The following is a 25677-nucleotide window of genomic DNA, read 5'->3' as shown; positions in this document are numbered from 1 at the left end:
CATAAGTTTTGACAGAATTTCCTATAAGAGAGAAAATAAGATGCTTCACTTCCTTATCTCTCACACACACACAAATGATGTATCTTGATTTCTTAATTAGTTATCAATTAACCAAATTAATAAATTAGTCAGATTAAATTTATCTAATAAGCTAAACGAATCTCTTTTCTCTAACCAATTTTCCTCCTAAAAATATTTTAATATTCCCTAACTAGACAAAAATGGCTTTTTTAAGGGTAAAAATAAAATATAGATTCAGTTCATAAAAGTGTTAAAATGAATTTCTAAAAATAAAGTAATTGAACGCAAATGATGATAAGATTTTTTCCAAAAACATTTTTATTATTATAAGTCATAACATAAAATATTGCTGGCACGTTTAAAATCACACCCTTACGTCCAGAATAACAGCATATTTTCACCAAACATATTTTTAGAATATTTATTTATCTACTTAATTTACAATCTTTACATCCAATCATTAAACCCTTTATAATGGATAGGAAATCATATACAAGTATTAAATAAATTAACAAATATCATTATTCAGAAGTAGGAAAGATCATTTATTTTTTTTAAATAACGAAATTCGAACATGTATAAACAATATCTACAAGGTTTTCATAAAGATATACACTTTTTCGGAACAAGAAATTTGTTGTAAGCTAATATAATAATGTTAATATTTTCATTTCTCTGATTGTAGATTTTGCTCATGCATGGAATAAATATCATTGTTAATTTTTGAATTTTGAAATATATTACAGAAGAGAACAACCAATGAATGAAAGGGATTGGATAAAATAGATTATTCTTTCTCTAATCTGATAAACAGTAACATTTTAAAAATCCTAATATGCAAATATGTTAATAATAATGAAACTTGTGTTTAAAGTGAGTTCAGTCAGATTTCAAATCGACGTTTTTAATATTTTTCATGAACATTGATCTCAAAATATCTTCCTTTGATTCTGTTAAAAATGTTTTGATATTAGAAATATAGAAATGCATATTTTTATCTGAAATAAAGCCCGATGAAATAAATTTAAATTATTTTCATCTTTTAAAATCCAATTACAAATTTTATAATATGAGCTAACTTATTTTGTATTTTTTAAAGAAATTTTGTATTTTTTTTAAGGAAATTACTATTAAATGTTATTATATTAATTCATAATGATTTTTTTAACCTTTAGAAATGTTTTAATTAAATCCAGGCTTTTATATTATGATACTCAAAATTAAAAATTACCAATATCGTCAAAACTGAAACGGATTAATAGTTTTATAGAAGCTTGTTGCTTCCGATACAAATTTTTTTTATATAAAAGCATCTACAGGTAAACAGAGAAAGAAATCCATACCCCGAGTTAATTTACAACAGAAATAATAAAGACTGTTTTAATTTACAATGAATTTCTTGAATTAAATATTAATATTAAATTAAATTGTTATTCTTCATGTATTCTGTAGCAGAAAGAGGGTTTCTTATTAGAAAGATAATATAATAAAAATAACGCATGAAAATATAGGAACTCAATATAAATAGTATTTTGCTAATTTGCAAATAAACATTCGTGTCTTTTTTTTCTATTTCTTTATATTAAATTTTCAATATGTCTTTTCATTTATAAAAGTGCACTAGAAAACACTTAGAATGTCCATAGCAAATATCATTTTTTAAAAAATAAGATTTTTAATAATTACACCTGCGAATACAAATTTTTATTCATTGATTTAATGCATGTATTAATCTAAGGCATTTCTTAGAAACATTATTTTCTATCATAATAATAATATCTTTAAAATGCTAGTCAAAATTACCTTTTTTTATGCTAATCGGAATTTCATTCACTTCTTAGTTTGTAAGAATTGAGAATTCCTACATGTAACAAGGTGAGAATTTGTTGAAGAATTTTGTTAGTAAAATGTGAGTTTACAAAACATAACATAAGATTTGTTGAAAACCGCGATATTACATACTGGAATTTGCTAAACATTCATGAGAGTGATTACTTTGACTATTCGAAATTCCATAAGCATCTGAGGAATTATCTGTCCTATTAATAAAGTTTGTATTATTTAAACATCATTGGCTATCTTTGTGCTGCAATTCATAAGCAGTTTTTAAGTTGGATCTAAAAACACAACACCATAAAGAAACAAACGACAATTGAACAGTTTTTGAGATTCTGTGGTAATAACAGTTCCAGCAAAAACTTTTGAAATGCATGATAAGCATGTTTTCTTTTGTCCATTCCTGTATGATGCCTGCTCTACAGGAACAAAATGCTTCATCTCCAAGCGAAATAAGGAAACGAGCAAGCTTTACGATCTCAAATTTGGCAGTTTTAAACACTTCTGGTGCGAGTTTTTGAGCATTTTTTAAGGAACTGGCTCACTCTGCGAACGCTACACCTGTGGCGCCAAGCCATCGCAGTCCGAATCTTTACTCGGTGATGATTGCACAAGTCTCGGATGAAAGTAAGGATGGAACTTCATTCCTGGATATATTGCAGGTAACCTAGTTGCTGTCATCGGTACTGAGGAATACATTCCTGTATGGCTGTTGGTTGGCGCAGATGTCATCGTTGGCGATGAATTTAGTGGCGATAAACTGGAACCACTAATGGTTGTTCTTGCTGAAGTCGAGGCTGGCGACTGTAGGTGAGGTGAAGAACCTGGCATGAAGGCTGGATTTCCAGCGCCAAGCAAAGAAAATGGCGGGAACGCGGAACGCTGCAGTCCAAAATAAAGACTCTGTAAACTGGCTTGGTTCTGTTGTGAATGATGCTGGGCTGCCATTAGTGTGCTGAGTTCGGCCATGCTTAGAGGAGCAGATGGAAATTTCCATGGTGATCCTGTCTGGCTGGCCATGAATAAGAGATCGGCACTGGATGGCATGCCTCCAAGTCCAGCTACAGGCAGAAGAGAGATAATATTAAGTATGATCGCCATAAATATTTCACAAAGTGCAAAAGAGTGAAAGATATTCTTTATTATATTACGTATGGTAAGTACTGAATAATAATAGAAACAAATTATTTTCTTGGTAAAAAACACGCTGCCATTGAAAACTTTGATTTCTGTACATAGATAAGTGAAATTGAAGACAGTTTTGACATTTTTTTAAAAATAAATGTCTTCTTTTTTACGATTAGATAACCTTAAAGTCATCTATCTTTCATTGCAAATAGCAGTCTTTGTTATAAATTATGTACATATATTTGTACTGCCTAAAACTGTCACTATATTACAATTGAACAAATATATATATATATATATATATATATATATATATATATATATATATATATATATATATTGATCTGGACAAAAACATTCTTACAATAAAAGGGTAGTTTAGTGTGCCCCTTGCTTGCACCAATAAAGGTGGCGGACAAAATAAACAAACACTTCTGCAAAACAGTTACGGTTACCACTTTCTGCATTAAAATTATGATATTTGCTGATAAGTATTGTTTTATTTGAGATTTTTATTTATTTATTTTTTTAACCTTTGGGATCACTATCGCTGTTCATCTTAACAATTTTGAAATAAAGAAGTTTTTCAGACCAGCGCAATTTCAAACAAGCATCTTTTCCTAACTTCATCCATTCATTCCAGCCCATTGAAAAAAAACAGCATTAGGGTTACTAGAAGATCGTTTCGTTGGGTTGCCATATTGGCGACAAACTCGGGGGGTACACTAAAATACATTCCAACTATTCTTACCTGAGAGCGCATATTGGTCTGGCGGTAATTCGCCAGTCATCAATGTTCGAAAAGGTGAATATCGAAAGGCATGTTCACGTAATAGGGTTTCCATAGACTCCCTATAAAAGAAGAAGGAAATAAGAATTATATTACAGTTACAACGTGAAGAATCTTAGAAACAATAGATACTTGTTTAACAATGAAAAACAAACCTTCTGAAACATAAAATATTAATTTATTTATTTCAGAAATAAGCTCGTAGAATTCTCTAGGTAAAGATTATTCTAGTTACAATGTACTCAATGTACAAAGTTATGAGTAAACGCATCATCGATGTTGTGCATCTACGCGTCCTTTGTTACATAAACAGTGCTGAATATTGCAACAAATTGATGTATATGTAAAATCATATTTCTCAAACTGTCCATTATCTCTTATTTCTGATTCATAATTCATAATTATTTAATTGAGAGTAGTGATGCATCGCGTAATTTTCTCTGCGAATCTTCTTTGAAACGGCTTAACTTCTGAGAAGTTTCTTATAAGCGGTGTTTTGATGTATGTCCACAATTATCTTCGCATCGCTCTTTGATGTATCTTACTTTTATCTGAGAGATAACTTGTAGATGAGAAAAGTAAGCCAGGGTAAGTTAAACTGAGTTTATAATAGGTTTTCCTCTTACTATTTCTATGAAACTGCAAAATATTTACGTAATGCATACGTAAATATTTACGTAATTCTGTTACTAGTATCAAAATGATTATAAACTTACCGTATATAAAAAGGTTTGTATATTATTAAATACGACTAATACGCGTTTGTTATATGCTTGAGTAAAGAGCAATATGTGAAATATGTTATTCATAAGTAAAAGAAGATAAATTTTATATCTCTCTTGAATCGCTAATAATTTCTATAAAAGTAAATAGCTGAGTAGAATAAAAATAAATGCTATAAAGGAATATCCCTAAGGGAATAACATTTAGCATCATTACATGACTTTCTTATAGAAGCTATTATTATATTTTAAAGTATTTGTAGTATTTTAACACTCAGTTAGTCCCGTATTTTTTTTTCAAGCAAATGTGGTCACATTGTATCCATCAAGTAAACCAGTATATCTTCTTAACATTAGTATATAATATAGCTTAGCAATAGAATAATATAGATATAAAAACACAATTAAAAGTAAACACGAACAAAAACACAAATTTTTTTCCAAATGAAACTATTAAGATAACAAAAAAGAATTTACTCTCAGATATCATCTAATTACTGAAAAAATAATCGTAAAAAATCTGTGAAATAAGGAGCGACTAACAGAATGTTAAAAGTCCTTCAGCATTTCTGCCTTTATAATAAATATTCATACAAGAATAATGCATTTTATACATACATGACAGCTAAATTTGAATATCTACGTAAAGTTAAAAATATATTTTGATTAAATGTATATTATACGTTAATGCTTGTAATAATGCCTTTAACTATATACGTAACAACTATAAAAGTTGTTAGAAAAAATGCTTCTAAAATATGTTCTAAATACTTTTCCAACAAAGTGAATCAAATGAAACTTTGTTTGTTTAATAGTAATGTTTATTGATTTATATTATAGATGTTGATCATCCCAGATTTCAAAAAATCACACAACCTTGCGATTAATTGCTAGAAACTAATATCAAATTGCAGTTTTAAATCATTGGGCTTCAGTTATGCCTATGAAGTCCCAATAAGATGCATAATCATAGGAAACATTCACGTTTAACTTCCTACATATATAATTGCATAATGTAGTTATTTACAATATTAGGGAGCGTATAATGCTATTTTTAGAAAAGCTAATTTGGCTCTTATCTGATCCCCATTATCAAATACCATATATTTTAAAATACCGTTCTGCATGTAACGTTTTGAATTTGAAATGTGTGAGACTTTGAATCAATTCAGAGCAATTCATATCAAAGTTTAGAATGCTAGATCAGTTTCTTATATAATTTCATTATCAAAATACCATATATTTTAAAATGCCATCCCACATGTAACGCTTAAATTTAAAACTTGTAAGATTTTTAATCATTTGAAGCAATTCATATCAAAATGGTGGATCTATTTCACATTTAAATACTGTTCATTTCCACAATAATGACGCCAATTAACATCTTATCTTTGCCAGAAAAGATGTATCGAAAACAGTTAATAGCATTTACACTGCCTCCGCGTTAAGATAAAATCAGTCTTAAGGAAGGCATGCCCGAAGGATAATGTGGCGACCGCAATTCTAGTCGGATTTCGGTCCGACTCGTCCATTATGAGAGAATGGACTGTAAGCCCCTGACGTGCCCGCCTACCGTTAACCCTAATTTATTCGACCGTCGAAGCTAGGCCCTGGCTGTTCGTCTCATTACCATTCATGTAAAGCCTTTCCCATTCCAGTAAGCTCAATATGCATAATGGTCATTCGCTTAAAGACCTCGCACCGGCAAGAGGTCCGACAGATTAACTGGCCCGCTTTATAGTAATGGCCAGGATAGATTTAAAGTGGAATTTAAGCGCTCCGTTGGCTCTCTCGATTCACTACAGATATTAAGGATTGACCTGGCTCGTGAAATATGGAAGCACTCGTAGAATGTTGGAATCAATTAGCAGTTTCTCTTTGGTAACGGTGGAAGTTCTTTATTTCTTGGTTTGGGAATGATAGCTCCGATAAAGCAGTGAGCTCATTGCATAATATAGTTTGGAAATGACGACGAACCAGAAAATTTGTTAGTGTTAAACTCATCCTATATGATTCCAACAACATGGAGTATGCTATAGAAGCTCAGTATAGGTTCCGTTAATAACTCTAACAATAATGAAGATATTACAACGGAATTTCCAATAGATTTATATAGCTTTGATTAAAATATGATGATATAATAATAGAATCTGGAAGTTTCTTTCATCTGTCTACATATTGAACTGCATGGAATCGAATAATGATAGAATTGTTCGAATTTTCTTTAAAAATTTCAATTATTCTTTCTATTTTATTTTATTAATCTTATTTTATTTATATTTTTATTTTCGGAAACTGAAATTTTCAATTTTTTTAATAAAAATCCTTTTTATCACTTAGTCTATTCCATAGAAATATATCTGATTGGAAACCGCATCTCTAATTAGGGAATGACACAGTCCAGAATAATACTTCATTACAATGCATTGAATTACATGTTGCCAGATTACATTCAGCAATTGCTATAGCTCCATCACATTTTACGTACGAAGTAGTCAATTATATTGAAAGTTTTTTTTTTAATAAAATCTTCATTGATTTCAAAATTACAACAAAAACTTGGGCTCAGCACGGAGCAAATCTCGTTAACGCTTGAACCTTAAAAATTATTTCAATTCTGTGGCTGTTATTTCGTAGTGACGTAAAGAATATCTGCAAAAACCGTCATATGTCACAAAAGAACGTTCTTTATACGAAGGCAAAAGCAAAAAATTAAAATATTCAAAGGAAGACAAACTAATGAATTAAATTCAATTTCGAAGCTTAAAAGACTATAGATTTACAGAAATATACATTTTGATCGAGTTTTATCATTAAAATGTGAGTTTTTCTACACTCATCATCCCCCTCCTATCTCTACTTATAATACAGATGAATGTGTGTAAGCGCATGTATGTTGTCACTCTATAAGCTGGAATGTTTGATCTAGAGCCACAAAACTCGAACACATATACTTTGGAAATAAGAAAGAAACTCATCTTGGTTTGAGTTTTTAACATTTTAATTAATAAGAAAGTAAGCGAAATTTTATTAATAAAAAATTAAGAAACATTTTTCCGGGACTACTTTGGTAAATATTATATTATAAAATTGATTTTTTCATTAATTAATGTTTAAAAAAATTATATATTATTAATATTATGAAAATATTATTAAAATTATATATTATAAAAATATTATATTATTCAACGATACCAATTTTTTTCCGCCGAATAGATTTTTCCCCCATTTTTAGTTAATTTTTATAAAATATTGTAATAATAAACAATACATTTAATTGTTGTGGTCGAATTAAAGTCATTAACATTGTTACTACTATTATTTCATCCTGGGTTTTTTTTCTTTCATTGTTGTGATGGAGATATGAAATTTCGACATCTTTATCCACGTTGAGTAGGTTTTAGGCAGGCTTTCAATAATTTTTTTGAAATTTTACTGCATTTACGATTAAGCGCAATAAAATTAGCTTCAGAACTAAGTGGTGGTGAAATTTGTAAAAGCTACCTCTGTTTATAAACACTGCTTCTCTTTCCTGCAATATAATTGAATGTATAAAGATATAGACAGAATAATAAGGAAATAAAAAGCACAATGAACAGAATGGTGTGAAGCTTATTAAATAGTTTGAATTATAAGTCTAGCAAAATTAGAATTTTAAAAATACCTTTCTTGCTGAGGAAATCATTAAGACGAAATAATAAAAAAAATATTTAATTGAAATTCTTGGCAATCATTAATCCCTGTAAAGCAGCTTATCGCCAAAGGCAGTTTGTTTTAAATATAAAGTGCGAACTGTTTAATTCGAGAGACGTTGCGAAACCTGTGCCTCGCTTTAGAATGTTTTAAAATAAATGACAGATAGTGTAGAAAAGAAAACCAGAAATATTTTATCTTTTTAAAATTCTTAATATTTTGAAGTCAATTTTATCAAAATTATTTAGTTAAAATATTTCGTAATGAATTTTATAAAACAAATTAAATCTCATGTCAGATTTATTTTTCTTTGCATGTTTCTCCTACATTATTTAAATTTTTCATCTAGGTGTTTCAGTTTGATTCTCCTATTTAAGGCTCTTATTATTAATAAGCTTCAATCATTTTTTTCATTTATCTGTTTTATTAATGATAAATTATTTTTTAAAAAAACAGCAACTCTCAATAAACATTCTCCATTTGAATAAAAATGCATAAAATGTCTTCAAACGCAAATCTGTAGTAATTTACAATCTATCTCCTTTCTTCTAATTCTAAATAACTCTTAACGTAATGAACTAAGAATGAAAATATCGTCTGCGGTAAGGTGAGAGACTGAGGGGATGGAAGGGTCATGCGAGGAAATAGCGGCAACTACAAAAGAAATAATTAGAGGCGATATAAATCACTGTGAAGTAGCGTGAACCATGTGTGTTCGAAATGCCTTTCGTCCAGTCTGTATGCTAAATTGAAATGAAAAAGAAGGGGGAAGGAGTTGCTAAAGAAAGAAAGAAAAGTTGAAAGGTTCAAATCTTGAAAAGCCAACAAAGTTGCAGACCTCACTAGTTGTCATTATTTTTTGATGCTATGTTGCAAATAACTTTCATAATTACTATTGCGAATTTGTCTATTTTTTTTTTTTTTGAAGAAATTTAGTAAATTATCGAATAAAATTTTTTCATTGAAATATCTTCACTTTGCAGATTTTTCAGACAAAAACTATTGAAAACAGAAATGCAAAATTAGAATAAAAATTAATAAATAATGCAGAAGTTACGAGTATATTTAAATTAAAATATTTATAATATTTGTATTGAATAAAATCATCTAAATAAGTTGTGTTAAAAGTCGGTCAAAAATATTTTTTTTATATTGAAATATCTTCAAATAGAACAATATTCTTTTTTTTTCAATGTTGATTTATAATGACTTTATTAAAATCTTTTTTTTCAAAAATGAATTCATATACGAATGTAAATTCTGATGAAGATTTTTAAGATCTTTTCGGAAATTTATTCAAGATTAAAAGATATTATCCGAAACTGACATTTGTACGATTAGTTGCCAAAGTTGAAGACAATATGGTCAAACTGCATTTCATTTATTGTACAGTTATTATTTATTATATTATGACAACAGTAAATTAATGCTAAAAGAATTTTTTTTTTAAATTTTCGTTTGGAAAAATTTAGCTTCAGCGAGTATTGAAAGATGTCTTTAATCTATGTTACTATCAAGTCGAGTCAATTTTAATCGATTAATCAGATGAATAACAATTATTTGCTCATAATCATTGATTACGCCATCGAACATTTTACAATTTAGTTTCCTTTATTTCACTATTAGATGCATAGCAGATTTTTCATTTTATTCAATAAATCATTTAATCAATCTCATTTTATTCAATATAAATAAAAAAAGTTGAAGTAAAATATTTAAAAAATGAAGCACAAAATATTAATCTTTTCAATTCTGAGGGGAATTAAAATAAAAAAATTTCATATTATGATCAATTTGATTTTAAAAAAAATAGAATCCTGTGTAGAAGACTAAAAGACATTAATCACTATAAAATCAATAAATTTTTCTAGATTACATTTGCATTAATCGTGCATTTTAACAAAAGCTTATAATTTACATCTATTAAAACGACATGATAAAAATTAACACAGCTTCACTTTGCTCTGAAATAAAAGATTGTAATTTCACGAACGATTAAAAACAACTTTAAAATCTGATACTGCAGTCTGTGAAAATAATCTAGACGGCCGTGATTAGAGAATATGTTTGTACAGGTTACGCTTTCTTCAGATGGCAATACAATTCTTCTTACATAATAGCAAACGATTATTAGTATTCCAAATCAAATGTTGTTAATGAATTGTGGAATTCGAATGATTAAAAAGTTACATCCATTTGTTTCTGGAAAATGAAAATGATTGCTCTTTTTAACCATAAAAGATTATTACTTAGAAAACAAGAATATCGGATTATTTAAAACTGAAACTTCAAGTTTAAATTTTGAGGTAAGATTTTTCGATATGCTTTAATATGTGCTTCATTCTGTATTAATCTTTCTCCTAAATTATGTCAAGTATCGACTTTCTGTTGAATATTGGTAAAAATTGTAAGATAAACATTTGAATTATTAATTTCTAGTAAGGCTAAATATGAAAATAAAATTATTTTTCGGAATTTTTTTTATTTTTATTTTTTCACGACTTTTTTATATAATTAAATGATAGAAGTTTTTGAAAACAAAATGACTTTAATTCTTTAAACAATGCTAGAATTTGGTATTCATTTAGAGTAACCAGAAATATATTTCATAAATTATATATTTTATCAGTTTTAAAGAAAACGATAACGAAATTTAAGTTGAAGTCCGTAACTTTCGCAGAAAACACAACGAATGTTATTAAATCCATTTCCATCAGACTGTCTAAGCATTATTAATAATTTTTTATTCCTTTAATCTATTATTATTTTTATTTCTCAGTTTTATTTATTTAATCCATTATTGTTTTTATTACTTACTATTTTAATTTACTCTGAAAAAAGTTTATTTGTTAATTTAAAAAATCAACAATGTTCTATGTTATTTAGCTAAGAATTCAAGTAAGAGTTTTCAGAGCTTTTTCTGTATAGATCGAAATTTTCACAATATTTAATAAGCATACAATCCCTTCAGAGCTATAGATCTCACGCTAAGGTCAAAGAGCATTCAATTAACAGAAGTGTTAGTTTCGTAATGAAGAGACGCAAACTACTTCTTTAAAAAGCTTTGAAAAAAAAAAAGATAAAACGAAAGAAGCTGTAGAAAGTATAAAAGTGGAAAGCATAAAACATGTTTTTGAAAGATATAAAAAGAACCAACAAAAAAAAAATCGCAGAAACATAATCATATTTTTGAATTTTTTTTTTACAATTATCGGAAATTTGGCCTGAGCGTTTAAATAGATATATCAAATGAAGATATTTCAAATGTTTTTAAAATAATACGTGGTCACTGTTCCCTTTAAATTTATTTTTCGGGAATTTATAGTTTTAATTTTTTAAAGTCAAAGTTAAATAAATTAATAATGATGGACGGTATATTGAATCTCCTTGCAAGTTTTGTTTGAGTAAATAAATAAAATGCTTTATATGCATACAAATTTAGTTAACACTCATTTATTTGCAGGATAATAGAATTAACCCTTTGACTGCATAATTTTTAAAAGTCACTATTTAGATGCGATGTTTGCAAATAAGTCCAAATATTTTTCAAACAAAGTGAACTGATACTATATGTTACATAATGATAATATGATATAATAAAAATCTGTAATCTTAAAAAAAAACACTCTGAATTGCGTAAAACGAGGATGCAATAGAAAGTGGACTGATTGTCAACTCCTGAAATCGTGGGATAAGCAGTTGTATTATAATGCGAATTGAAGAATGATAAAAATGTTGAATATTTGATACATGGTGAAAATTTTAAGTTTCCCTATTCCGTTGTAAAAATTGGCCTGAATAAAATACATGAACTATTTTTAATAATCGAAATATATGAATAATAATAGAAATACATGAAATACTTGCAAATATTTGGCCAAAATATTGTGACACCATTCCCATCCTCCCCCCCCCTTCCTTATTTCCCAACGATTATAATTTTAATACGAAATCTCATGGCGTTTTCAGAGGAGCCATGAAGTTTAAAAGTTCCTAAGGCATGAACAAATTAAATAGAAAAGTTTTCTTTGAATTCTTTAGCAGATTGTCTTAGATACAAACAACTAAAATTAGAAAAAAAAAAAAAAAAAAAAAAAAGAATGGTGCGATAAATTGTCGAATACACCGGCTACAGATTTAGTTGACAAAATTTGAATAATATGTCAAATGTAGTCGAGAGTAATAAATTACTCAAATATATCTTCTAATACGTAGATTACGGATTTGCGAACAGAGTTAGATATATTAAAGTGAAAATGTAGTTGAGGGAAAGATATTGCTGAAACAGAAAATTCTCAAGCAGATTTCTATCAAAGTACGGCATAGTGACATTATTCAAGATGATTAGACATTCTACGGTTTATGGCATATAACCTCAAGTCTACATATTTAATTTTGCAGCTGGTTATGATGAAATAAAAAAAAATCAAACATTAGTTAATGATTGTTCACTTATTTAGAGGAACAAAAAGAATTGATCCTACTAATAAAGAGCTTTAAGAGCATTTTTCGTTAATAATATGGTATGCATGTTCCATGTTATATATTCATTTACATAGTACAATTTTAAGTATAATATCCTATATTAAAAATTGTTCGTGACATAGATCCAGTTTAAAGAACTTTAGATTTTACGTATATCAAGATTAATTGTCGTTGTTTTAATTTATTCACCAGATAGTAATATTGATCACTTGTATACTGTAATAAAGAAAACATATACATTTAAAAAATATTTATTAATTTTTCACATAACAATTTGTTCTATTGAGATGTGTCACGATGTATATTTTAATTGGATATTAATTGTTACATTTCTTGAGGATGAATACCATAAACCGTAGAGTGTCTAATCATCTTGAATAATGTCACTTCACCGTACTCTGATAGAAATCTGATCGAGAATTTTCTGCTTCAGCAATTTCTTTCCCTCAACTACATTTTGCATTTTATTATAACTCTGTTCGAAAATCCGTAATCTACGTATTAGAAGATGTATTTGAGTAATTTATTACTCTCTACTAATGCTAGTAATTTAGTTCAAACTTTGGTTAATAGATGGCGACAGTATCACCATGTTGGAATGATCGAAAGTGAAGAGCAGAGTTTCCATCTACGGTTTCATAGAAATCTATCAAAACATGTCTAAACTCAAGCAGCTATGAAATAAAATTAGCCGTCAGTTTCGGTTGAGCAATCATGAGATAAAAATGCAGCGAAAGAGTTTTTTTTTTTTCTATTTTAGAGGAAAGGAAAATTTATGCGTTCTCTCTCCTAATTAAGTAGCTTGGTTGATGTCCGAATTATAGGCCTCTTCGAATCTATGGGAGGCTATAATCAGTTCAATAGCGTGACTGTAGATATATAAAATTGCGAATTATATTTTTATGCATACCTACAGTAACAATTACTGTTAATGCAACGTGATAAGGCAACTTTTAAGTTTCTCATTGTGCTATATTAAAAATTCACTTACTTTTTAAAACTCTTCTGAAATACAATCTTTCAATTTTCGAATCGAAAATTATAATGCTCGTATACAAATAATTAGGAAATGGGCTTCAAATGTTTGTAAAGTCAATGAACAGTCGTTGCGATTTATTTCAAAGCGATATATAATTATGTTCACTATTTTTTACTAGTATTTTAATATTATGTAAAGCTCATTTTATTATTGTAAGAATAACCAAATTTATTGGAAGAAATAAATTTTTGTCTTTATGTAGGATTTTAGCACCGCATGTAAATAATTACTTCCTTACAGAATCATATATGTATTTTACAAGTATGAATTTCAGTTCAAGCTGATTACATTATTAATAACAAATAATTCAATGAAACAATTCATAAAAAATATAAATAAATAAATAAAAATCCAAAAAAACCAAAGTTCATAGCTTTACATTTGAATTCATAAGGTTCTTATAAAAATAAAGTTTATGCACAAATGGAAAGTAAAAGCTTTAAACTGTTATTTTATACTCATTAATTGAGTATAAAATAAATCGAATATCTATATATTACTCGATATTCGAATATTATACTCGAATATCTATTGCAGGTATGGCATGCATATTAAAAAATCGTTATAAATTGATCTAAGAATTAGATGCTCAGTTTATAATTATAAAAACAGGCTACTAGAAATGAGAATTCTATTGAATGATCATATGTATAAAAACTTCTTATAAAATCCTTATTAAAGGATGTTTAACAACGTTTTAAAGACTAGATTTTTTTTACTGAAGTGTGTGTTTGGGGGGGGGGGGTAAATGGCCAAAAGATAGAACATTTTTCATCGAGTTAAGTTGATAAATCAGTATTTGAGTCAAAACGTATAATACATGCCCTGATACGTTGCCAAATTTGTTTTGGAATCCACTGATTCCGTTAAACAACGTGCAGGCCAGTATTAAATAAGTTGTGCATTTACTTTCCTTGAATTGATTCTACAAGCTAATATTAAGGTAAACTCTGGTTGTCTATAAGAATTGAAATTTCTTTTAAGTAACTTCACAAAACAGTGACCCTGAAAGTATTATTTGAAAGCACATAACAAGAATAGGAACACAGTCTTACCTTTCTAAGTCTGTGAGTCTTGAAGAATCTCGAAAACCTTTGGCGAAAGGATTACTATCAATTTTCAGTTTTGTAATCTGTTAACACAAAAGAAAAAGTTATTACTAATCATCCTATTTAATGAGCTTGATAAGTTTTTTTTAAATATTGTAAAAATTCGAAGATAATGGTTGATAAATTTATTTATGAATAAATTATCGAGAATTACAAAATTTAAAGAACTAAAATAAAAGAATTAGAAAATACAAAATTATAAGTATATTATAATTTAATAATATACTTATAATAAGTATATTATAAGTATATTAGAAAATACAAAATTATAAGTAGTTCAAGTATTAAAAAACTGATGGTAATTCTATTAAAAAATAAAATAAAACACAATTATAACAAAAAACACTTTTTTTCCATTAAGGTTTTAAACTTGCGATTTTACTTATTATTTGTAAAATGTACTATTATTTGTACGCGGTAATATAATTTTTAATATTCCCTATATATTTACATTAAAAATATTCCAATTAATAAAATACTCTATTTTTTTTCTATATCTCTATTATTATTTTTTTTTCGTGATAATAGCTTTTGGCCCTTCAAAATTAATAACAGCGTTCAAAATTATTTATGTAAGTCTTCAGGGATTTTAAAAGGTAACACTTTTTGTAAAAGTGTTATTATTATAAAATGAAATTAAATGGCATGAATTTTAAAGGCTTTATAAATCATACTTTATCGTATATTGTGCTTACATTGTGTAATTATATAAATAACAAAATCCCGTGTCGCAAAGCATGTGGAAATCAATACAAATGCAAATATAAAATACTATTAATAAGCAATACAAACCCCATGAAACAAGAAATATAATTTATAATAATATGAAAAGGAAAATTCAGTTTTTAGGAAACATCACTTTTTAACGGTTCAACACTCAATTTTGCTCAAAGCACTTATTTTAGGATGGTAAACAATATAATAGAGGTCCAATAATGCTAAATGAAAATCATTAATTAATATTGATATTTGCTTTCATTTTTTAACTCTATAATATTAAATCTTTTTATATGTGTTTAGAATAATCCAATCGTTTAAAAATATGAATTGTTTTTAGCATTCTTCTAGAAACTTTAGAAACTCAAACCACTTTTTAAAAATTACTACCGAGTTCAGATTTAATTCATTCCAAATTTTCCAATTTTTTTCATTTCCATTATGAAGTTGTCTTTTTTTTTGGATCAGCAGAGAAGCAATGCACATTATATTTCGTTTTTACCATAAATTCACGCGCTTTAGATAGACTTAATGAGGTTCAGAATGAGCTAATTAAAGTTAAGGTGGATTCAAAGAATAGCAAAATTGCATTGCGGAATTAATTTTTGTATAAAATTATAATTGTAATTATTAAATATCTAATTTAGTGTCAATAGGAATCTGAAATAAACCATTATAGATCTCACAGAATAAGAGATCCTTTAGAGAGAAGTAAAATTGAAAATTAATTCAACACTCTTCGTCAACATTTCATCGAACCCTCAGACTCTCTACTATTACTTTTCCACTGCCGAATTCTCACAACTGAACTCATCACGATCACGATTACAGATTACGATTTGAAAAACACAAACACCATTCCGGCATGGTGACGAATAACAATGGTAACAATAGCGGAGTATCAAATGCCCGCTGTCACATTTCGTTCTTGACATTCGGTTTGAAAAGGAAACAGTCTACTGACATCACGATTTCAACTCGTCTTTCTCTCTTTTCGAGAGGTCTTTGAATGCAGATATCGATAAGAAGTCTTATTAATACAGCTTCCCTATTTTTCCCGTCGCATTAGTCGCATGTGCATGCAAGAAATCACTTGTCATGATGAATTACTACAGAACTACTGCTCTCATCCTCTCGGATTATTATGATTGAAGAGTGTTTGTTTGAATCAGACTGTAGACTTTCGTGGGGATCATTAAATTATTTACGGACTTCACTCTTTTATGTATTGAAATGTAAAAAAGGATTTAAAAAATATATACAACAGATGAAGCATATTCTTCGATTAAAATCCAGATAAGCACTTCATTTATGCGAGATTAAAAAATAATTTGCTAGATTAAAACATAAATTTCAAGATATACATGCATTACATGGGGGTTGAAATTTCAAGATAAATTATATTTTGAAGTAAGGGTCAGCAGACGAATGACATTCCCAAGTAGGCATTTGATTACAGTATGTCAAATGGCATATCGATATTATAGTTTAATATCGGTTTCCTGCATATAAAAACTTAACAATATCGAGTAATCCATACCAGTTCATTTAAAAGTACCACCATATACTCATTTAACATTTATTAGTCTTAAATAAATTAAGTTTTGTATGATACATACATTAGAAAGTGTAATATGATAAAATTATTTTTAATTATAGCTTAGGTTTATCTGAAATTCAATTTACAGTATATATTTTTTAATCAAAAATGATATACTTTATTCAATAAAAAAGTTTTAAATATTTTTCTGTAAATTTTGCAGTTATGTATTGTGCATGGTCCTTGAAAAAGACATTTTTTGTAATTAATACAAAGTATGAAAATAGAACAATAAAAAAAAATCTCAGCAACATTCCTTATAGATTAATGCGGATAATGCTAAATACATTATTAGTGGTAAAAGATATCTTTCATATCAGAAATATGCCTGTGTGTGCAAAGAATATTAAGCATGGTATCAAAATACGTGCATAAAATTCTGACTATTTTCATTTTTCGTATTCATACGGTTTGAAAACTGAGATAACACTTTTTAAATTTAACTGTGCTTTATCTCTCTCAAAAGTTGCCTCTGAAGATATTCATAATGTGTATGGAAGCTTATCGAATTCGCTTGACTTATTTTTAGCTTTATTGTAACCATAATATTAATTTATTTTTTGTTGTAAAGATAAAACATTACGTGAATATATCTCTAACGGTTTCATGTACAACTCTCACTTTAACAGATCTCTGATTTTTCGAAGAAAATAATAATTTCTGAGAAACAAAGGAGTTAAACTCAAGCAATATTAATAATATAAAATTGACTTTAAATTTCTGAAAATTCGCTAGAACATTCAACAAAAATATCTACTTAAGTTTATAGTCATACTCAAATTGAAAGTAGAACTCGAAATATATCTTTACAAATTTTCAAAGAAAGAAAACAAAAGTTTTGATTCGCTTCTAATTAATTGTAGTGTTGTAAAAATTTTTAATGCTTCTTTTTAGAATTAAAAAAAACTTTTTAAAAAAAATTTAGTTGTATTTTTTTTAAATCTAAATACTTCTTAAGTAGCAATTGTATCACAAATAACAAAAACAAATATTTGATATTCTAAAATTATCTGATAAAATGTTTTTCAAATAATGCATTTTCCCACATCCTATTTTTGTAATATTTATTGTATTTTTTTTTTAATAATGCTAAAAGAACATTTTTTAAAGTAAAAATCCATAGATAGAAAATACGCTCCAATATACATTTTCTCATTAAAATTTTCATTAAAGAAAGTTAATAAACATTAAACGCTGTCCTAACAAAAATAGCTTAATTTTGGTATGGTATTTCCTTTTTGTGATGTTGACTCGCGCATACTTTTGGTTTATTTATGTTAGACGGAAATAAAAGTAATGAAGTAAAAAATAAGAAAGGAAGTTATATTATTTTCCTATTATATTGTTGTTACTAAGAATAAAGTTATATTATTTGTATTTCCAATTCTGGAGGATATAAAAAACATCTGTAAAATAATAAAATAAATCTAAGAAGTGATTTTCTATAAAAAAAACTTCTGAAATGTAGAAGTGACATCTTATATTACAGAATCCCTTTTCCTTTAAATAAAATTGCTTTGTGAATAATAATTATTCAAGGAATTGAACAAAATGAAACTTATTGGTCCTTGTGTTGTTTTGCAGTGGGAATTCATTTTAAGCAATCTTAACAAACATATGTACAATAGGAAGTAAAATATTCAGCACCTATGCGTGAAGTCCTAAGATTAAATTAGCACCGTTTTCTTTTCGATTCCTGTAACTTTTTAGTGAAGTTGATAATAAATAATTTGTAATTTTCTTGGTTATGAAATAAATCAAACGTTAAAACGGCTAAATATGGGCGAATTGCCTTTTTGTAAATATATATATATAAAATTAAAAAAAAAATATTAATAAATAACATCATTAATTCCTCCACAATAAGCCAGTTGCTATAAATATGACCCAGTAGTTTTCTATTTAATTACAAAAGATTAATTAAAATATTGACGTAGAGGAGATATATTAGAGATATGAATAAAACATATTTAAAACTCAATAAATTCTGATATCAGACAATGCCAAAGACAGCAGACAAGCCTCACAATTTCCGGGAATCGGAGAAAACCAATCAACCGTGAATCTCATTAACAGAAAACAATAACACCTAATTACTGCCATATTAAGGACTTTATATATCCCGTTACCCACATGTAATTGATATTCTTTACAAATAAGGCCCTCAATAGATTTTATTACGCACTTTGACAACATTGTTAATTTGAAGAAAGGAAATTTGAAAGATGGCATTAAAAAAAATCCGACAGATCCACTGAAATGAAATCTCCCATGCCGGAGCACGAGAACCTAAAGGCAGTTCCAACATAGAAGAAATAATAATAATTCCTCTAAAATCCGATTATTATCTACTCATCAATGTCAGGAAGAGCGTCCTGCTTGAACGCGTTCAAACCTGGGGGCCCTCCTTTGTTCTCTGACCAGAGTGTGGACTTGAGTTCTAATTTAGCCGTCACGGGATGGAAAGATGGTAGAAATAAACAAATAAAGGTCCCAGATAAGGGACTACTAAACGGCTGACTAACTTCGTTATTGTTACGATCTGTCTTTCGGACTGTCATCGGTATACCTTGAGATGAAGATGAGGAGAGGGGGTGGGGTGGAGAAAAAGAAGAAGAAATGGAAAACAAACATCGTATTTCAAGGGATGTGTCAGGAACAGTAGATAAACCAGGATGCGTTGAGTCATAATGAAATGGCCGCGCATTTCCTTTAAAGTTAAAGAAGAAAAAATTTGACTAATTGCCTTTATTGAGACCGAGAAGGCTTAATATCGGTGACTGAAAACCACGTCAGGAAAGAGGTGAAGGTCCTTAATTGAGGATCCGGTTTCTATTCTTGTGATAGTAATTGATTTCTATGCTTTTAACAGCATTGCATTTAATAGAAGTACAGATATGATATAATTATTTTTAAGTTTGATTGTTATTAAAGATGACTTTATAAACGGATATACATCTAGATTTCGTGTTTGTTCAAAGAGGAATTCAGATTATTTTGAGTTTTAGTTTTTCAATATCATAAGAGCTTGGCACTGTTTTTGAAAATCTGTTTAACCGAGTAATTAACTTTTTCAATTCGTTTAGCTCTATAATATTTCGTCATATCCAGTTAACAGGTTAATGAAATATGGTAAGAATGTCTATATTTTGCATTACCATTCGTTCATTGCAACTACATTTAGTAAATATCTAACTCTATAAAAAATTTGCATAAAAACAGCATCTTTATGTATTTTTTAAATATCAAACAATTCATTAAATCGAAGTTTTAGACGGTAAAAAAGTTATTACTATTTTTTGGTTAAATTAAATGAAAAATTAGATAGGTGATATGTACGCTAAGTAGCAGAAAGAATTTCTGTCGAGGAGAAAAAACTTATTTCAATGAAAAATAAGTTTTTATAGGAGTATTTAGGTTTGTTTAAAAAATTCAACGTTAATTTTTTGAAATTCATTCATACAAGTTTATTAATTCAGTTGCATTTTGACTACATTATGACAAATATTCGTTAAAGTGTCAAAAGCAGAATCTAATTTTATTGCTTTCAATTTTTTTGCAACCTCCAGCTGCTTATCCCACGATTTCCGCGGGTTGGCAATCAGTCCATTTTCTATGGATCCAGCGTTTTTCGCAATTTAGTGTGTTTATTTTTAGGATTATGGATTTTTATTATATCGTATTATTATCAGATAACATATAATATCAGTTCATTTTGTTTGAAAAATATTTGAATTTATTTACAAACATCGCATCTAAATAGTAATTTTAAGAAATTACGCAATCAGAGGGTTAAACAATCTGTAACTAAGATAAATATCTTTCGATATACCACTTTGAATATGTAAATAATTAGTAATAATCATGTATCTTTAGGAGGAATTAGAATAAAAGACATTCAAATTTAATTTAATTTCTGTTTTCAGCTTGTCTACTAGAAATATTTTTAGATTCGTTGGAATTATATTTTCGTTGAAACGTTTCCTATCTGCTATGTAAAGGGCTAATCAGAATTTAGAAACTTTTAATTATCAAATATTTTGTATATTACTAACACTTAAGAATCATCATGAAAAATAGATATAATTTGTCATTATAATTTTATTATTTTTTTTATATTTTAGAGCTAAATATATAATGCGTAATTATATGGAAATATTTATTCATTAAAAAACATGCATTGGCTTTTCTGATATGTTTCCATGGGAAAACTTGCTGATACATATCTCTAAATACATCTTAAACACATTGTATGTGAAAACTAGATGACATTCAATCTTTGATTCATTATTTATGCAGCACTTGAAAAAACAATAAGAAATATTTTTAAATTTTTATCTGGAACATTTTCCCGTCAATTCCCAAATGACAAAAATGACTTCTATTCGACACTTGCATTTCGCGGTCGTTTAGCTGCTTTGAGCATCGACGGGTGAGAAAACTTTGTTGACATGAACGTCATCTTGTCATATCAGTTGGCACCAACGCGGAGTGACACAGTGTCAACACGGGCGCTGATTGGTGTCAAACAATCACTGTTCTTGACGCTGAAGAGAGTAGACTTGAACTGTTTATTGTCTTGGGCTTGTCAACATGCTCCCGGGGAGCTCAAAGGTCGTTGTCGAATAATTTGACTGGAAACTGAGCAACTTATCGGGTGCTAAAAATTCACTATTTACAATCTGTCTTCTAATCAGAGAAACGGAAGTATATGAAATGAAACAGTGTTGTTGATAGAATAAGAAAATTTTCGAATCTGCTAACACTTATTTCTTAGAGAGATATATATATATATATTATTTTAATTCCAGAAATAATAATGCTTATGAAATGAAAATGTTTATTATTTCTATATATTTCCAATTTATGTTTATTCTACCTTTCTAACGTGCGTTTCTAATAAAAAAAAAAATCGGAATGCTAATAACAATTATGTTTTAATATAGATTTAAATTAAGCGTCTCCAAATTAATCGAGACCATTGTGTATTTTAATTCGAAAATATTTTATATATTCAAGATATACTTTTAAAAAGTGTAAATAAAAACACATTCAGATTATTCTTATACGGCTTAGTAATAATTTGTATTGTGTTTCTGATATTATATGTTAGTTTCCTATATAAAGAGCCTCCTATTTACAGTTAATCTAAAGAGAAATGGGGTCATTTTTGTGTCTACTACTACATTTAGAGATATTTTCAGAGATATTACTGGATGATCACAATAACGCTAGACATAAAGTAGCTTAATGCAAGAGACAATTTTGATAGTAAAAATTTTTTGATAGAATTTGATATATTGCCTGAATTAAACGTTGCAATTTTTATCTGTTTTCTTCAAATACGATTATTTATTTAGCTGCATAGATTTTAGACAACTTAAATAAGTGTTTCATTTAAGTCTAATTTAAACATAAATATAATAATTTTGATTTTATTATACTACTGGGAAAATTTTGAAACGATATTATTGTATAATCGTCATAGCACTATGATACACAGTAGAGCACTATGATATACAGTAGAATATCATTACAAGGAATAAAGAATATTAGTACCTTAAAGTATTCATTTTAAACCTCTGTGGAAAGTGTAAAATCAGTACTTAAAGATTGTTAAGAAGCATTAATTGAAGTTTACAAGAAATTTTCAAAGTGGAGAATACATTCTTCACATAATTAAACATTAATAATTAAACACATTATTTGTATTTATTTTCTGTTTATAATAATTTCAGATTCCTTTGATCAGATAGTTAAAATTGATAGATGGATTCTGAAAACCGAAAGCGCCTCAAATTATTTTATCGCCTTACAGAATGATTTTAAATTATAATTGAGATTAAATTGGATTTTTAGAGCATTAATGTTCGGAATAAAGTGTATGTTGTTGATATATAAAAAAAATATCTATATGAATCGGATAACTTAAGTTGCAGATTTCTATCATAAATTAAGATAGAATCAAAACTACAAAAAAAAAAAAAATCTCTATATAAGGCTGCTTTTTAATTCATCGTTTAAACATTTAAAAGATACTCAAAGATGAAGTGCTTGAATTTTTAAGAATGCTTCTGTAACTTTTATTTTCCACAATTAAATAGAGCAGACATCTTTTTAAGACTTGGATATGTATCTTCTACAACTGCGCAGGAAGGTAACAGCTAAATAAATGGACACATGGCATTTAACTGCATTTTCTCGAAACTGTGTCTTTTGCAGAATGAATATGTCGTTGGTTGCAAGTGAAAAAAAATTTATGGGACTCAAAATGATTGCACAATATTTACTTACCAGTTGGTTTTGATAAGCTGTGACAGCAGTGAAAACCGTTTCTGGAAAAACGTAAGTGCGAAATTGTTCTGTTTCGATGTTGGTGATTGTCGGTACTCCCTGAGTGTTAGGCTTGAGCTTAACCAAATGAATTCTAGGTTGATATTTGTGCATAGAATTCAAAACGATCTGCAATGAGAACAAAAAAGGGAATTATTGTATGTGTTTCACTTATATCCACTGTTTTCAAAAATATTAATATAATTGGACAAAAATTAAAATTTTTTCAATACTCTTTTCCCAATAAAAGACATTCTATTAATCCAATTTCAGCAATTCCAAAATATGTTTTATTAAGTTGAAGTTTAGAAGTTTTTTTAATAAGAGTTTATATGTTGCATTAGAATTTTTGCATCAATTGTTTATATGTTGCATCAGTTTTTATTTTCGGATTACATTTTAGTATCACTTATCATAAGGAAGATTTCATCATTATTTGGAGTAACCAAAATATATTTGCTTACAAAATCATATAACTTCAAAAAATTGTATTAAAAGGAAATATATATATATAATATACACAATCTCAGATAAATTTAGAAAAGCTCATTTGGATAATATTCCTATTCCATGTTAAAATCAAGGTAACTCTTAACCTGAAGTACACTTAAATTTTTCTTTTCTACTATCATGTGAATAAAAACAATAATTTTGCGAAAAAACTGTCTTAACTTAATCGTCGTATTAATTCGGTATCGTATGTCCAGATGTTTACATTAGTTTATTTTGAATTTTTCTTTTATTAGGATCATATATATCTGCATGCAGTTTTATTTACATAAGATAATGTCAGTACATCAAGTGAGTAGTTATGCATAAGCGAATGCACTTTCAGATGATTTTGTTTATTTTCTATTTTTTGTTTAAAGTATACATATTAAGTATATATATAATAATGTCAGTCTTTTAAAAATTCGTTTGATCACCAGATAAAACAGCTCGTAATAATTTAAATTAGGCTAAAAAATCTTAATTACTTGATTATAAAAACAAATCTATCATTTGTTTGAAAAGATTTAAGGGGTGGCTTAACTTAGCAATAATGATACGTGTTTGTATTGCTTCAGGTTTCTTTTAAACTGCGGTTCAGTAATCAAGTAAACTAGTGAAGGAATAATTGTAGAATCCTGAAAACTACTAATATTTTCCTCTTTCAGATCTTAAACATTTTTAATGTTGAAAAAAAAAGGTTTCAACAAAATTTATTGAATAATTGTTTTAAATCCAATTTTTTTTCGAAACATCATTTGTTACTATATCGTTTTCTTATTTCCCGAATTTTATTATTATTATTATTATTTTATTTTAAACAAAATACTTGTTTTGAAAATAAGTTTGCAGAATATTTTTTTCTCTCCAAAGAAATTGTCAGGAGTTTTTATTATATACATTTTTTTGTCTGATGATTTGATATCTATTTAAGCTATAATTTCTATAAGCCCACGGAAAAAAACCCCCATAGAAATGCAAAACATAAAAAAGAAAAATTATATATATAATATATATAAAATATATAATATGTGCATACGCGTATACATAATTTACTTTAAAGGTTTATTTTTTGATTTGACAACGTTTTCCCTTCTACTTAAATTGATTAAATTAAGCAAATGTGAACAAAGTAACGTTTCTTAAATACGCCTGAACTCATACCATTAAAAAACAATATTAACAGTTGTATTTATGAGCGAAATATATTCAAAGGAATTAGAGTTTAAAAAGTTTACATGAATTCCTCTTAATGAGCCTGAAACAGATGTAAAATGTTTCCTTTGTTATTTTAACAAAGCTTATCGAGTACTCGTTTAAAAAAAAACAACCCATATCTGTTTGTTGATAAAACATTTTACTATCTTGCGACTTTAAACAAGACATATGAAATAATAATAATAATAAAGAAAGAAATGACCATTGAAAAGCTTTCTCATCATTTCTCTTCTTCGTTTTTTCCTAAATCTAATAACTGATTAAAAACTATTGTTTTTATGAACAGATGGCGCAATAACAATGCCGCCTCTTATAATTCACGATTTCTGAGAAGTCGGAAGCTTCCGTGACCCTCTTCAGAAACCGCTAATTCGCGAACTACCTGTTTTGGCGATGAATTAAATTCATATATTATCCAGACATATAACTAAATAAAGGAAAACTTCAAAAGCACCTATTACAGATGACTCATGGCAATGGTGGGAAAAACATCTGTT

General features: G+C 27.8%; 1 protein-coding gene across 1 annotated transcript in view; it reads right to left on the bottom strand.

The window, feature by feature from the left end:
- Positions 1 to 341: 341 nt before the first annotated feature.
- The window catches only part of LOC129963804 (T-box transcription factor TBX20-like), a 134802-nt gene continuing 109466 nt past the window's right edge, over positions 342 to 25677 (bottom strand). The window contains exons 4-7 of the mRNA XM_056078371.1: positions 23435 to 23602; positions 14770 to 14846; positions 3737 to 3837; positions 342 to 2918 (exon numbers count right to left, since the gene is read on the bottom strand). Coding sequence (XP_055934346.1) covers positions 2413 to 2918; positions 3737 to 3837; positions 14770 to 14846; positions 23435 to 23602 — 852 coding nt within the window. The 3' untranslated portion in view covers positions 342 to 2412. The remainder of the gene's footprint in view (positions 2919 to 3736; positions 3838 to 14769; positions 14847 to 23434; positions 23603 to 25677) is intronic.

This window comes from Argiope bruennichi, chromosome 3 (genome assembly GCF_947563725.1).
Source record: "Argiope bruennichi chromosome 3, qqArgBrue1.1, whole genome shotgun sequence".
NCBI classification, from domain to species: domain Eukaryota; kingdom Metazoa; phylum Arthropoda; class Arachnida; order Araneae; family Araneidae; genus Argiope; species Argiope bruennichi.
Note: the sequence above shows the minus strand (reverse complement) of the source record. Positions and strands in the feature narration are given on the sequence as shown.